We start from the raw sequence: 14726 nt of genomic DNA, 5'->3' as shown, positions 1-14726 counted from the left end.
CATAGGATCTTCATCCCCAGCCGCCTATTATCCTGAACTAGTTCGACTGTTTTATACCAACTTCTCTTCTGATCATGAACAAACCTCAATCACCAGCAAAGTCCGAGGACAGCTGATGATTTTCAATGCTTCCGACCTAGGTAGAATTCTAAATCTACCTTCCACCGGTACCGACCTTAACGCCATAGTACCAATCGACCGATCGGTACTTCGAAAAATACTTCTTTGCACCAACTGCTACCAACTTCCGTGGCACATGAGGAATCTCCAACCTCAAGCTCAGCTACTTGCCCAGATTCTTCTCCACAACCTCTATCCCAAGCATCCCCGCCAGGGATTAGTTCCTCGAAAAATCTCTCTTCTTATCTACGCAATCCTTTCTTCTCTTTCGATAAATTGGTCATCCATTATTTTCGACCTTTTTATTCGTTATCAGAAATTTGAGCCTCTTCTTTTTGGGTGTTTTATAACTCCCATTCTCAAATACTTCCAAGTACCACTTCACAACGAAGTCATCCTCCGACCCTCTCACGTCCTCGATGCTACCACCTTCAATCTAAGGTCCCTGCACATGCCCGACTCTGATGAAGCAGATCCACTGTCCTCCTTCAATTACTTTTCTGCTATGATGGATATCGAGCAAACTCAAGATCGAATCCTTCGTAATCAAGCCCTGTTGCAGCAGACTCGCAAGCGGAATCGTGCCAACCGGACAACTTCACCTTCTCCACCCTCGAGATAGACTCATTTTTTTTATTATATTTGGTCTGTAATAATTTTTTATTACTCTGATCCCTCCTTTTTGTCCATGACAAAGGGGGAGAAAACCTGTCTCTTTAAACATTATTTCACCTTTTTTATCATATTATTATTTCTATGCATAATGTCTTTTTGACAGGGGGAGCATATTTTGTCATCATCAAAAAGGGGGAGAATGTTGAGAAACTCGGTTTTGATGTCACATAATATGATACACTGTCTTATTTGATTTTGTATGATATGATAACATGTTCTCTTGAAATAATGTTATATTATGACTAAATATGTTTTGCCTTAAATCTAACGAGTATTTGATGCAAGGATATCTCACCCAATAAGGATGGAGACTTCCTGTTCAAGTACAACTATGGTGCAATCATACTCCTTGAAGAAAAAGCTTGATGAGCCATGCTTTCCTAAAGTTCAAATGAAGAAATCGGCTACCTCAAGTTGAAGATTTTTTCTTCTTTAGAGTCATATGTAACAGAACCTTCAGGAACTTGCATATTGCATATTACATACTCATTCATACATACTATATCATAAAAGTATACGATAGTTTCAAAAAGGTTCTTTTTTGAAAACCAACAAGTGTACCTTCTTACAACCTTTTTATGAAAAAGATATTTTGTCATATAATAATTGTACCTTCTTACAACCTTTTATGAAAAAGATATTTTGTCATATAATAATTGTACCTTCTTACAACCTTTTATGAAAAAGACATTTTGTCATTATACCTTACACTATATACAAGACAACACAAAATCGGCTACATAAGAAGAACAAGTAAAATATGTTTTTGAAAAGACTTAAGATATCTTCTTTAAAATATTTTTTAATACAAGAAGAAGACAAAAACATAAATCGGCTACACAAAAGAAATAAAATATGTTTTTGAAAAGACTTAAGATATCTTCTTTAAAATATTTCTTAATATAAGAAGAAGACAAAAACATAAATCGGCTACACAAAAGAAAAACAAATAAAATATGTTTTTAAAGGACTCTAGTTACTTTTTCTCATAACTATAGAATGTCGACTTACTTGAAGTCATCATTCTCTTTACAAAGCATTAAATGCCCTCTGTAACAAATCCTTTCTAAATATCCTTCCCAAAGAATGTCGACCTTCTTTTTGGTCCTCATTCTCTCTGGAGACTTTGAAATACACTATATAAAGAATACACTTGACATGACTATGTACAAATAAATATCTCAAAGCACTCATAGTACTTACACTCATTTAAAGTAAAGAAGTACTAATGTACCTCAAATCATTAATTAGAATAAAGACAAAACTACAACCCAACGTTCAAATGTACTATTGTAAGAAATATACTTTTTACATAAAATATGTATTACCTAAAACACTACAACGACTAGTGTACCCTCTATCTTACTCTTCTGGAAAAAGGCATTCTCGATCTTCTCTAAAAGATATGTTTGAAAAGACATAACATTTCATATTTCAAAAAGTTACAATTCCAAAATGTAACGACTACTTTTTATAAGCTATATAAACACACACACATAAACTATTCAAACAAGAGGAATGAAATAGACGTGTGAGCTTACAAAGAGAAAAATATTCTATTCGTGATTTGAAAAAGAGAGCCTTGAAAAAGAAAGAGAAAAAGAGAAAGAAAAAGAAAAAGAAAGAAAAAAGAAAAAGTCAAGTCCAGCTCTTTGACAAAGAGTATCCTCTGAGTGACAAAACAGAACATTCTTAGAATCCTTCATTCGTGCATTCATATCATTCTGAAGGTTCTATAGGAAGTATTGTAACTCTGTTATTCACTGTATTCCTTCTTTGTTTAAAGAAGTAGACCTCTGTGAAAGAGGGTGTTGCCCTTCTCTGTTGGGAGAAGAAGACCTCTTGGGAAGAGGGTGTGCCCCTTCTCTGTTGAGAGAAGAAGACCTCTTGGGAAGAGGGTGTTGTACTATTTATCCGGTAACTCGGATGTTATAGTGGAATCTCAAGTGGTTTGCTTGGGGACTGGATGTAGGTCTGGATATTGACCGAACCAGTATAACTTCTGTGTTTTATGTGTTGTGCCTTATTGCTTAATTATTTTATTTTATCGATCATAATCATATTTCACTATTCCCCCCCCCTCCTAGTGGAATTTCAAAAACTTCACAAATATTCTATTAAATTCACATATATATAGTACAAAGTTCATGTAATCATATCTACAAATTTTTTGTAACTAAAACCTGTAGAAACTTCATAAATATTCTACTAACTTTGCACATATAGTACAAAGTTAGCATAACAATATTTGCAAATTTTATGTAACTGAAACTGGTAAAAACTTCAGAAGTATTTCACTAACTTCACATATATAGTATAAAGTTTCGTATAACCATATCTGCAAACTTCTTGTAACTAAAACTTGTAAAAACTTCGTAAATATTTAACTAACTTCACATATATAGAGCGAAGTTCACATAACCGTGCATGCAATTTTTTTGTAATTGAAACCTTTAGAAACTTCATAAATATTCTACTAACTTTGCCTATATAATATGTTCACATAAGTAAATGTATGAACTTTCTGTAACTGAAACCTATGCAACTTCACAAATAGTCCACTAAATTCACATATACAGTATGAAGTTTTCATAAAACTAAGATGAGGGGAATGATCAAAGAGCATTGGGTTCTCACATGGGAAGGGTCTGTTATGCTATATCATTGCACACGTTGACCACAACACATATAAATATTCTTGAAATAATTTTCTAAGTTTTTATAAATAATGTGATACATGACTAACTATGAATAGAACTTTAATTTGTAGGTAAAGTGTTGGCCTTATGAAGGTGCAAAGTCGGAGGAGGAGGATAATCAGAACATAGTTGTACGTGAAGACATCGCGAGGAGGGACATTTGGTAGCACAACATGAATGAAATTGAGCGTTAAATGGCCAGTCGAGTTGTTCGATAGTTTGGGTTTTTTCAACAACCACTCAGTCTCCCTTGCGTAGTTAGCAAAAATGTGTCGATGACAATGGAAGATTATTACCTAAAACCTTATTGTATAAAAACTTCACGAGAATCATCACAAGGGGAGAGAAAAATGCTGAGAGTTCTAGAGAAAAAATGGTTAGGGTTCTTTTCAGAAATAAATGAGAAAATAAAACAAAATGAACAAAAATAACTTTATATATGATTCAACAAACATGAAAATTCAAGAAAATTTGTATGCCAAAAATTTGCACAGATCACCTCATAGTTGTGGATCTCCTTGATGATCAATTACTTAAAGGAGATCTGCACGGTTCTATGCAAACTTCGTACTATATATGCAAAGTTGTACAGGTTTCAGTTACAAAAAGTTCACAAATTTAATTATGTAAACTTCATAATATATGTGAATTTAGTAAAATATTTATGAAGTTTTGACATGTTCCAATTACGTAAAGTTCGTAGATATGATTATGCAAAATTCATACTATATATGCGAAGTTAGTAGAATATTTATGAAGTTTCTACAAGTTTTAATTATAGAAAGTTTGCAAATATAGTTATGCAAACTTCGTACTATATATGCGAATTTAGTAAAATATTTATGATTTTAGTAAAATATTTGCGAAGTTTTAACAAGTTTCAATTACAAGAAGTTTTCATATATAGTTATGCAAATTTAATTAGGTCCACAAAAAATGATGCAAATCTACCTTTTAGTGAGAGTTTGTGATACCTGAAGAGCGTATCGATATATCCTGCAAATTTCATGAGGTTTCCTCTTGTGATGATAAAATAATGCTAAAAAATTTGAACATTTGTGAATTTGGACATGAGGCATATTTCTCAAAATTGTAAGCATTTCAGAAAATATGTCATGTTTGTCGTGCAATACAATCATTTTTCAGAAAAAGAGTATACATGTGATTTTTTGTGCTTTGTATTTTACACGAAAAAACACTAAGCTATTTTTTATGTTTGTGTTTTACACAAAAAATCACTGTATTTTCTGCATTTTGTGTGGCCCAAGTAGTACTTTGTAAAGTACTTGGCCCGATCAGAGGCCTATTCCTCAATAAATTTGTAGCTGCCAGTAGGTCTATTCCTGTAAATTAAGGGCACACACGTCGCAATAAAATAAGGCGAGTTGAGTTCCAATCATCAACAATGTCACTGGCAGTTTCTTAAGCGACCAATCACATGACACCACTTCATGCACTCCTCATTACTATTTTTTTTTTATATTTACACGGAGAAACTGCCCTCTGGATCAGAAACCTAGCCGCCTCTGCCTACTGTATTTACGGTCACACCTTACCCTTAGGGAGTCGCCATGCTTCGACTTGTGCAACGGGTGTTGCCCATGAAATTTGAACCTAGACCACCTTCCTAGCGCCCTAGGGCCCGTTCCACTATGCCAAACCCACTTAGAATGTGCTTCTCCACTCAAATCAACGCCTGACGGTTGGTGTCATATATAACTTTACTTATGAGGCTGCTCATGTAAGGATCTCTCCTCTCGACCAGGCTCCATCTGTGCATGTTCAGATGGAACTTGGACCACTTTTACATTGCAATAAGTGTACAATCTGATGTGGGTGACAGTCCAATTAACTGTGCTCTGACCCTCTGATCATGTAAGGAACCTGACGTGCTTGAGTTATTACGAACTTCGTCCCACTTATATATGCAGACACTTGTTTGATCCACTTACCCTATTTTGTGCTACAGCAGCTAGCACCACCGTGGGGCAATTAGAATATGAGTACTTTTGTGTGAATTAGGCATTGCCAACAACTTTTTGCAAATCTAACACTACAGATATGTTCGACATGGTCCAAGAATAGATTATTGAATTGTATTTTTTTTACAAAAATTATTATTTTTAGATGCTTGAATGTTTATAAAATTTTTGAGCCATTGATTTTCAAACCTTAAAAGGTACTGCTATGCATTGCGATTCAATAATCTCTTTCTCTATAAAACCAAGTATGTAGATTACATTCACACAATCAGCTGATTTAAGAAGAAACCAAAAAAACCATGAAAATCTCATTTTACATAAATGTTCTCAAATTCTAGTGGCTCACTGATGCATGACTTCAGATAAGGGAGTCAAATGCTCTTCAAATATGATGCCATTTGATTGGGCCTTGACCAAGATCCAGTTTCAATTTTACTGGACAAGGCTCGTTAATAAAAGCCGTCAATGATAGAATTTGAAATGGTGCTTCTATCATGGTAGTGGTGGTGCACACTTGACTTACCCACATTTGAAAATAGAATTTGAAATGGTGCTTCTACCATGGTAGTGGTGGTATACACTTGACTTGCCCAAATTTGACCTTCAAAAGCAAAAACTGACCTTTGGATAATGTATTTCCTTGGTATACAATATTTACGACCCTAGTAGGTAAAAGAACACTAACAGGGTAAGCCCACAAAGTTTTAGGCTGCCAGGATAGTGATCGTAAGTACAGCCAGCACAGCCAGGGCTCTAATCCTGGAGGCAGTTTCTCCTGTAAATATAAAAAAAAACTTATAAGAAGGGAGGGAAGAGGTGGTAGGCTGTTTTGAACAAATCTGACACCATGGATGTATTCAGCATGGTCAGAATAGCAGCAATTAACTCTTGGATAGTATTTTGTGATGTAAAAATACAATTTTATGAGGATTGATTTTTTTTTTTTTGAAAGGCAAGCTGGGGTTCTAAACTGGGCCTGTAACTTGGCACAGGACCCCGCTTACCACATGAGATACCATCTCGTTGGTGAGGAGGATTGAAATTTCAGTGCACGTTGATTTTTCAAGCCTCTAAAAATCCAATATAAACATGAAAAAACATGATCCAAAGCTTCTAAAAACATTTAAGATCACATGTGAAGGGTCAGATATGCAAAAAAAAAAAAAAAAGTTTAAAAAATTTAAAAAATAGCATTTTTCAATGCAGGGCTCCTTGCCCACGAGGGTAGGAAACATTAACCCTTTCTTGAAAGCTTTAGTTTCATTTAAATGCAGTCAAAGAAATTGGGAAGTGTACGATTAGTGTAAGCAGTATACCATTAATGACGAAAAGGAAACATGGTGGCCAATGACAACCTTCTTTACATGATGGTGGCAGTGTTAGGTTGTTGGTCAGTAACGGGTGCCCCTACACGCCTTGACTTTTGCCAACGCCTGCAAGTGAGAGCCCCCACATCAGTAATAACAGATATAGTGGACGGTTGAGGATTAAATTTTTGTCTCTCTGGCTGGTGGGGGTTCTGTCGCTTGTATTACAAACTGTGCTGCTGCTGCCAAAGCATTATAAATAAGATCGTCAGAGCGCCCATCCTTCCCATGCATGGTATACAAGAAGTAAGCTCATAGAATTCGCCTACCGATTGAGCTGAGTTCAAAACAATGGCCACGCTCATACTCTTGTTCTCTGCTTTTCTGGTAAGTTCTCTCTCTCTCTCTCTCTCTCTCATTATATATATATATATATATATATATATATATATAGAGAGAGAGAGAGAGAGAGAGAGCACGGCTGAAGTGCACCAATGTTAGACACCGTTTTTTGGTGATTCGACCATATGGATGTGTTCAGCATCTTCTATTTGCCAGGTTTTAGCAAAAAAATATGATTTTATAACATTTTAAATTTTAAAATTGTGAACCATTGATTTTCAACTCTTAAAAAGACCTACATGTCACAATCGGATGATTCAAAAGTTGATTCCTACTAACTTGATCTTTTAGGACACATCTATATGATCAGAATTAAAAAAAAAACATTCATGAAAAATTGGGTGTATTTTCTTGCTCATGGATGGCGCACACCTACCCCTCACACACACACACGCACACACATATATATATTACTGTAAGTTGGATTTGAACCTTAAGCTTATCATTGCCTTTGTCATCAGCTTGCTCAGGTAAGCAGTGCAGCCCTCACTCCTGAGAGCTACTGGAGCCATGTATTGCCTGATACTCCCATGCCGGACATCATCCGTGCTTTCTTATATTCCGGTGAGTTTTTAGTAACAAAAAATGGAGTCGCAGCGGCTCGCCTTCCTATATCGGCATTTTTTTTGTTTGGATGGTCAAGCTGGAGTTAGGCTGATCCTGCATCGGTATTTCTGATATCGGCAGTACGAACTTTATGTGAAGAGGAAAAGGAACAAACAAAATGCGAAACTATTTTCTTTTAGGTTTAGTATAGGTCAGTCATCCGCGCCTTCTTACAATCTAGTAATCAGAACTAAACTAAGCTAAACTTTGCAGATTTGGTAGATGAAAAGGCAACGAATGTTGACGTAGGGAGGGGTGGAACGAGCGTGGGCGTAGGAGGAGGGAAAGGGGTAGTGGTGCACGCCCCCGGCACCAGCGTCAACGTGGGCCCGCCCGGCGTCGTGGTGCACACCCCCGGCGATAAGAGGGGGCCCGTCCCCGTGGTAGTTCGTGCCCCTTACGGACCCTTCGTCTATAACTACGCCGCAACGGAGGACCAGCTCAAGTATGATCCCAACGTCGCCCTCTTCTTCCTCGAGAAGGACTTGCAGCCCGGCAGAAAGATGAACCTCGTGTTCGTCAAGACCGCAGGCGCCGGGCCCACCTTCCTGCCGCGGGCCGTGGCGGACGCTACCCCCTTCTCTACCGCCAAGTTCCCCGAAATCCTCCGCCGGTTTTCGGTGGAGCCCGACTCCTACGAGGCGTCCCTCATGAAGCGCACGCTCGAGGAGTGCGAGGTTCCGGCCAACAAGGGAGAGACCAAGCACTGCGCAACTTCGCTGGAGTCCATGGTCGACTTCTCCGTCACTCAGCTGCGAACCCATCACCTCCGCGCGCTGGCCACCACTGTCCTGAAGGAAGAGAAGCAGCCGAGGAGGCGGGCTTACACGATCGTCGCCGGCGTTGAGAGGGTGGCCTCTCCCGTCGCCGTGGTGTGCCACAACCAGCCCTATGCTTACTCCGTGTTCTACTGCCATAAGACCACAGCCACCAGATCTTACGTCGTGCCGCTGGTTGCCGACGACGGCAGCAAGGTGAACGCGGTGGCCGTGTGCCATCTCGATACATCGACATGGAACCCCAAGCATTTGGCTTTCCGGGTGCTTGGTGTCAAGCCTGGTACAATACCCGTTTGCCACTTCCTTCCTCAGGATCACGTCGTCTGGGTTCCAGCAAATTAAACAGAATCATGCATGCACGTTTAGCGTTCTGCGCCGTTGCTGTGAGGATTGTTCTGTGTGTTTGTGTCCATGCATGAGGGTCGTCGCCTGTAAAATAAGATGTTATCATCACGTATTCACACGACATATAGTAGAAGACCGGCCGTATCATTATAGCACAAGGGTGTGAGGGGCGACATTTTCTTGTTTTCATATGTTATGTATATCTACCTGTTCTATTGGCTAGTATTGCTTGGTGGGTTTTGTCTTGTATGTGTATTGGCATTAGAGATTGGCGACCGGGGGTGTTATACAGGATAATAGCACGATTATCTCTTTCTTTAATATACCGATCGATGATCAATATCCGATGCATTTTCTAACTCAGGCCACTAAGCTTTTAACTTCCATATAAGAAGTGAGATGGGATCAGTTCAATATCCATCGTTCGTTCTGGTGAATTAAGGGCCAGGATGACAAATTCCTCGTTTAAAAGAAATTGGGAGATTTTACGTTCGGTGCATAACACTTGAAAATCACCATCAATGGTAAATTTCAATATCTCACATGATCCAAAACCCGTTGCAATGGACCCCATATGGGTTAATTTTCTGTGAAACATGTCGGCCTTCCCTTCGTTGTACAAGGCTGACGGCAGACCATCCTACGACCCAAACTTATGCTTGTGGTAGCTGCACGTGGCTTACCCTTTTATTTGACATGACCACTCATGCTTGAGTCGGTCTTTAATTATTCTTCCGGAAAACTATGGTTGGGTTCATGTTCTTTTCCCACGGCAATAAAAAAAACTCACCCTCTTTATATTTTCACTTAAACCTCCTCTGTTTTTTTTTCAAGACATCACTCTCAAAATGGTCTATTTCGGTTCGATTCCAATTCATCCCCTACGTCACCCTCTATCTTTATACCTTTCTTAAATATTGATGCCATTGTTTTTTATCAAATCCGAACCCAAAACTGAATCGGCCCTTCAATCGATCTTTTTAGATAAAAAATTGTTTTTTTTCTAAACACTGTAATTTTGTATTTTGTCAACTGTTGAACCTAAAAATCTTGCACACAAGTTAGATTCCAGTGATTTAAATGTCCATCTTAATTAAATGAATGATGCAGATCACATTTATAGAATCCAATTTGATCAAAACAATTTGCATCAATGAAATCACAAAAAGGGTATGAAGATAGAGATTACTTTGGAGATGAGCGAAACCCATTTGACAAGATTATTAATGGTTGCTGGTTCATCACATTCCAAATGGCAATCAAAGTGATATGGGACACTCGTACTCAGATTACCTTCAATAAATCAGAATTTGACAATCAATGTGACAGTGGCATCTGGCATACATGCGGCCCAGAACACATCTTGTATACAAAACTCATCCCTATCTTCATACCACTCCTTGGGAGTTAATTGATGCCAGTGGTTTTGATCAACTCAGACTCCATAAATGTGATCTACGTCATTCATTTAGTGAAGATCAACATTTAAATAGTTGGAATCCAACTTGTGTGCAGGATTTTTTGGTGACTCAAGAATCACCTTTGACAAAACATAAAATTTTGTGATTTTTTTTTTATACAAAATGTCCAAAAATTAAGATCCAAGGGTCATTTTTTATTAAATTGGCCATGCTGAATTCATTCATGGGTTCAGATTTGATAAAAACATTTGCATCAATTAGATTTAAGAGGGTATGAAGATGGGCGATGACGGGGGATTATTAAAACCTAACTGTCTTGTATATTGGCAAGAACTACTCACCCTTGATGATGTGAAGGCGAGCTTAATGTTAATACATATATATATATATATAAAGCTCTAGTCAGTATATAAATTAAAAAAAAAAAAACTTAGTCAGTTGGTCGTATTCACAACTCGGAGCAGTCAACTTTCCATGGGATGGTTGGCGGTTAGGGGGTGTAACCAGGATGAGATCCATTTAGGTCTTGTCAGACTCATTTTTTTGAATTGGCTTTATTAAACCCAAAACCCCACCGAATTTTGTTCAAGTTTGGTTTCGGGTTTGAACATGCACTACAAGAAATCTGTGGATTAGCGACGACCTCAATCCATCGCTAATCCGTCGTTGTAGAGTTTAACGACAGATTAGCCACGACTAACATTCATTGCAAAATTCTAGTTGCTAATTAGTGACGGAAACTATCTGTCGCTAGTTCCGTCATTAATTTGTGATGAATTAGCGAATGACATGATTCGTCACAAGGTCGTCGTTAATTTGCGGAGATTTGGTTTGGCGACGGATTAAAATCCGTCGCTACAATAACGACAAAATTAGCGATGGATTAAAATTTATCACAAATCATTGGCCGATTCACTTTTGCGACGGATAAGTATTTGTCCCTAATCCATCAAAAAATTAGACGCCAATACTAAATAGCGTCGGATAATATCCGTCGCTAATCCATCGCAAATAATAAAAAAAGTTAATATAAATATCGAGAAAAAAATCTCGTGATACAATTTATATTTCCTGTACAATTTATATTTTCTGTGTATAAAAAATAAAGTATACATAAAAAATACATATAAAAAGCAACTAAAACAATTTATCAATTCACTATAATCCTCGCCAAGTTCTAATTATTTACAAGTGAACATTTATAAAGATTTTCTTTTGAAACAACACGAAGGTACAATAAATCCAACACATGAATCTAATCATCGCCAAGATTCTGTGTGTCATCTTCTTCACTGTCTCGATCTGCCCCTTCAGCTCCTCTACGTTGATTATCTCCAGCATCCTACAAGAGAAAAAAAAGGTTAGTATTGATAAACAAAATATAATGAAATAAATTATATGCAATGCACCTAAGTTAAGGCAATCAAAGTAACATGAGTGAATTACACATAATCTAGCTAGCAATAAAGTGAAGGATATTAACAGAATTCAGATGTATGCATGTATAGAACTTAGTGTTACAAATTAAGTACATACTTACTCGATGTATGAGTCGATCGCTGAGCAATTAAAAATGATATAGATTTGTGCTACATCTTGCTCTCGATCTTCCAAGAGTTTTGACCGGCAACTGCCAAAGGTATGTCCAAGTGGTTGAAATATCGACAGTTTGTCAGCTATAATAAATTGTTCTCTATCATCATTACGAGGTAAGAATGTGTAATGTATTGGAATGTGAGGTTCAAAGTATATAGATGAGAAATTTAAAATCTCTTCTAAAGTGTATGCCTCACAAATAAAGCCCTCTACTCTTGCTTTATTCTAAACCTTTTTTTTGAAGTCAAACATGCATCTGTCAACAATATACATATCAGATTACAATAAATTTCTCAATAGCAATGAAGAGAAAAATATAAAAAAACATATACCTTTCAAATGGGTACATCCATCGATATTGCACAGGACCACCAACCCTTAGTTCATATGACAAATGTATGATCAAATGTTCCATAACAATGAAAAATGCTGGCAAAAATATCTTTTCTGGCTGACAAATAGTAGTGACGACAGATTCTTCAAGATTCTTTACCTCAGATACTACGACTTCCAATGCGAACAATGTTCTAAAAAATCTACTCAACTCGAATAATACCCCCCATATAGGTTTGTCTAACATATCATTGAATGTTAGAGGTATCAACCATTACATAATGACATGACAATCATGGCTCTTCAACCCATATAATTGTCTCTCGTCTATCTTCACAACCCGAGCAATGTTAGAGATTTATCCATCTAGAAATCTCAACTGTCTTAACCATTGACATACCTGCTTTATTTGATCTAGTCCAAGCACGTACCTTGCCTTTGGTTTTAGTACTTTGCCATTGTACTCTTTGAGTTACAATTTTGGTCTTTTATATATTACTTTTAAATTCATATGGGCCTTCAGATTATCCTTCATTTTTCCTTTCACATTCATTACCGTATTGAACACATTATCAAACACATTTTTCTCCACATGCATCACATCCAAATTATGTCATATCAATAAGGTTGGCCAATATGGTAGTTCCCAAAATATAGATTTCTTTGTCTAATTGTGATCCTTCTCAAATCCAAGGAAGGGCGTCGGGCTACGAGCATTTGTCAATCCATATGGAAAGTATCACAATCTTCTTAAAATCTCTATGCTAGACAACCTTGTAGGCGGCCCTTCCATTTTAGTTGTCCTTGCTTGAAACACATTCCTTTGTCATCGAAACAGATGGTCGCTGGGTAGAAATCGATGGTGACAGTCAAACTCGCACGGCTTCCTTCCATGCTTTAATCTAAACAATTTTGTATCCTCCATGCAATACGTACATGCCAACCTCCCATGTGTGCTTCAACCAGATAACATACCAGATGCAAGGAAGTCACTCATTGTCTATAAAACAACAACCTTCATATTGAAGTTTTGTTTTTGGTGGGCATCGTACATGAGAACATCGTCATCCCACCGTATTTTTAGTTCATCAATCAATGACTTTAAATATACATAAAGATTTTAGCCTGAAGAGGTCAACCCAGGGATCAATAGAGACAAGAAAAGATTTTGATGCTTCATATATAAGCTTGGAGGAAGGTTGTATGGGGTAATAAATACTGGCCAACACTAGTATGAAGTTGATCTACCCTCAAATGGATTAAATCCATCTGTACATAAATCGAGTCTAACATTTCTCACTTCCATTGCAAAGGTCTGATGAGTATGATCAAAGTGCTTCCAAGCTTCCGCGTTAACAAGATGCATGATCTTGTCTTCATCGTGTTGAATTTTATTTGCATGCCATCTCATGTGTTTAGCTGTCCTCAAAGACATATACAATCATTGCAGTCTAGGGGTGAGAGGGAAGTAACAAAGTGACTTGTATGACACTTCTTTTGACCTCGTGCTATCATTGCCTCTTGTCTTTGGCTTGAACCGAGGATGCCCACATGACAGACAAGATCTGCTATTTTCTTGATCTTTGAAATACAACATGCAATGATTTGGATAAGCATCTATCTTTTGATACGCCATACCTAGAGCGTTGACCATTACCGTCGCACGCTAGAAATTTTGTGACAATTTCTCATCTATAGGCAACATACTCTTCACAATAGAGCACAGACGGTCAAAACATGATTGACTTAAATTATACCTGGACTTCAAATTCAGTAGTTGAAGAACTGCAGACAAGATAGTGTGACTCTCGCAACCATTCGAAAGTGGCTCATCAGCATCTTTAAGTAAATCATAAAATCTACTACCTGCATCGTTTGGTGCTTCTTCCTCTACCCCAGTTGGTACATCACTAGGACACATAACATAACCCAATTTTAGTCCTGCGACATCAAATATCAAATCCATATATAGATTATTGTGCACCACATCCACCCGTGCGTCAAAATTGTTTTTAATTTTTTCACCATAAAATGTTCAATTCTGATAATCACTCACAAAACCCTTCCTGTATAAGTGATGTCTAACGCCATGAGGTTCTACAAATTGATTGTTTTTACAAATCATGCAGGGGCACCTAATCCGACCTATGAGATCCATTGTACCGACACTTGTCATTGCAAATTCAATAAAACTGTTAACACCATCTATATATTTAAGTGATACCTCATTGTCAACTATCCTACGATACATCCATTCACGATTTACAATCATTTTGCCGTATGATGTTACGAATATTATCCTAACTAGTTAAAAGAGAATCATTAGAATGCTATGATGAAGAAAATATCAAATTTATCATGCATTCGTAGATATAATGATTTGATATATATCACACACACACACACACACACACATATATATATATATGATGTCATTCAATCACAAGAACAATGATGCATG

General features: G+C 37.3%; 1 protein-coding gene across 1 annotated transcript; it reads left to right on the top strand.

Annotated features, from left to right (window-relative positions):
• The first annotated feature begins 7071 nt into the window (after positions 1-7071).
• LOC149828834 (BURP domain protein RD22-like) lies at positions 7072-9070 on the top strand. Its single transcript, XM_090016986.1, has 3 exons — positions 7072-7170; positions 7647-7749; positions 8005-9070. Exons 1-3 carry the CDS (start codon positions 7135-7137, stop codon positions 8910-8912), a joined length of 1047 nt encoding a protein of 348 aa, XP_089873112.1. The 5' UTR covers positions 7072-7134; the 3' UTR covers positions 8913-9070.
• The last annotated feature ends 5656 nt before the right edge of the window (positions 9071-14726 follow it).

The sequence above is a fragment of the Nuphar pumila genome, chromosome 9, assembly GCF_984573655.1.
Source record: "Nuphar pumila chromosome 9, dmNupPumi1.hap1.1, whole genome shotgun sequence".
Taxonomy (NCBI): domain Eukaryota; kingdom Viridiplantae; phylum Streptophyta; class Magnoliopsida; order Nymphaeales; family Nymphaeaceae; genus Nuphar; species Nuphar pumila.
The sequence above is the reverse complement of the archived record's forward strand: the minus strand, read 5'-3'. Positions and strand labels throughout refer to the sequence as shown.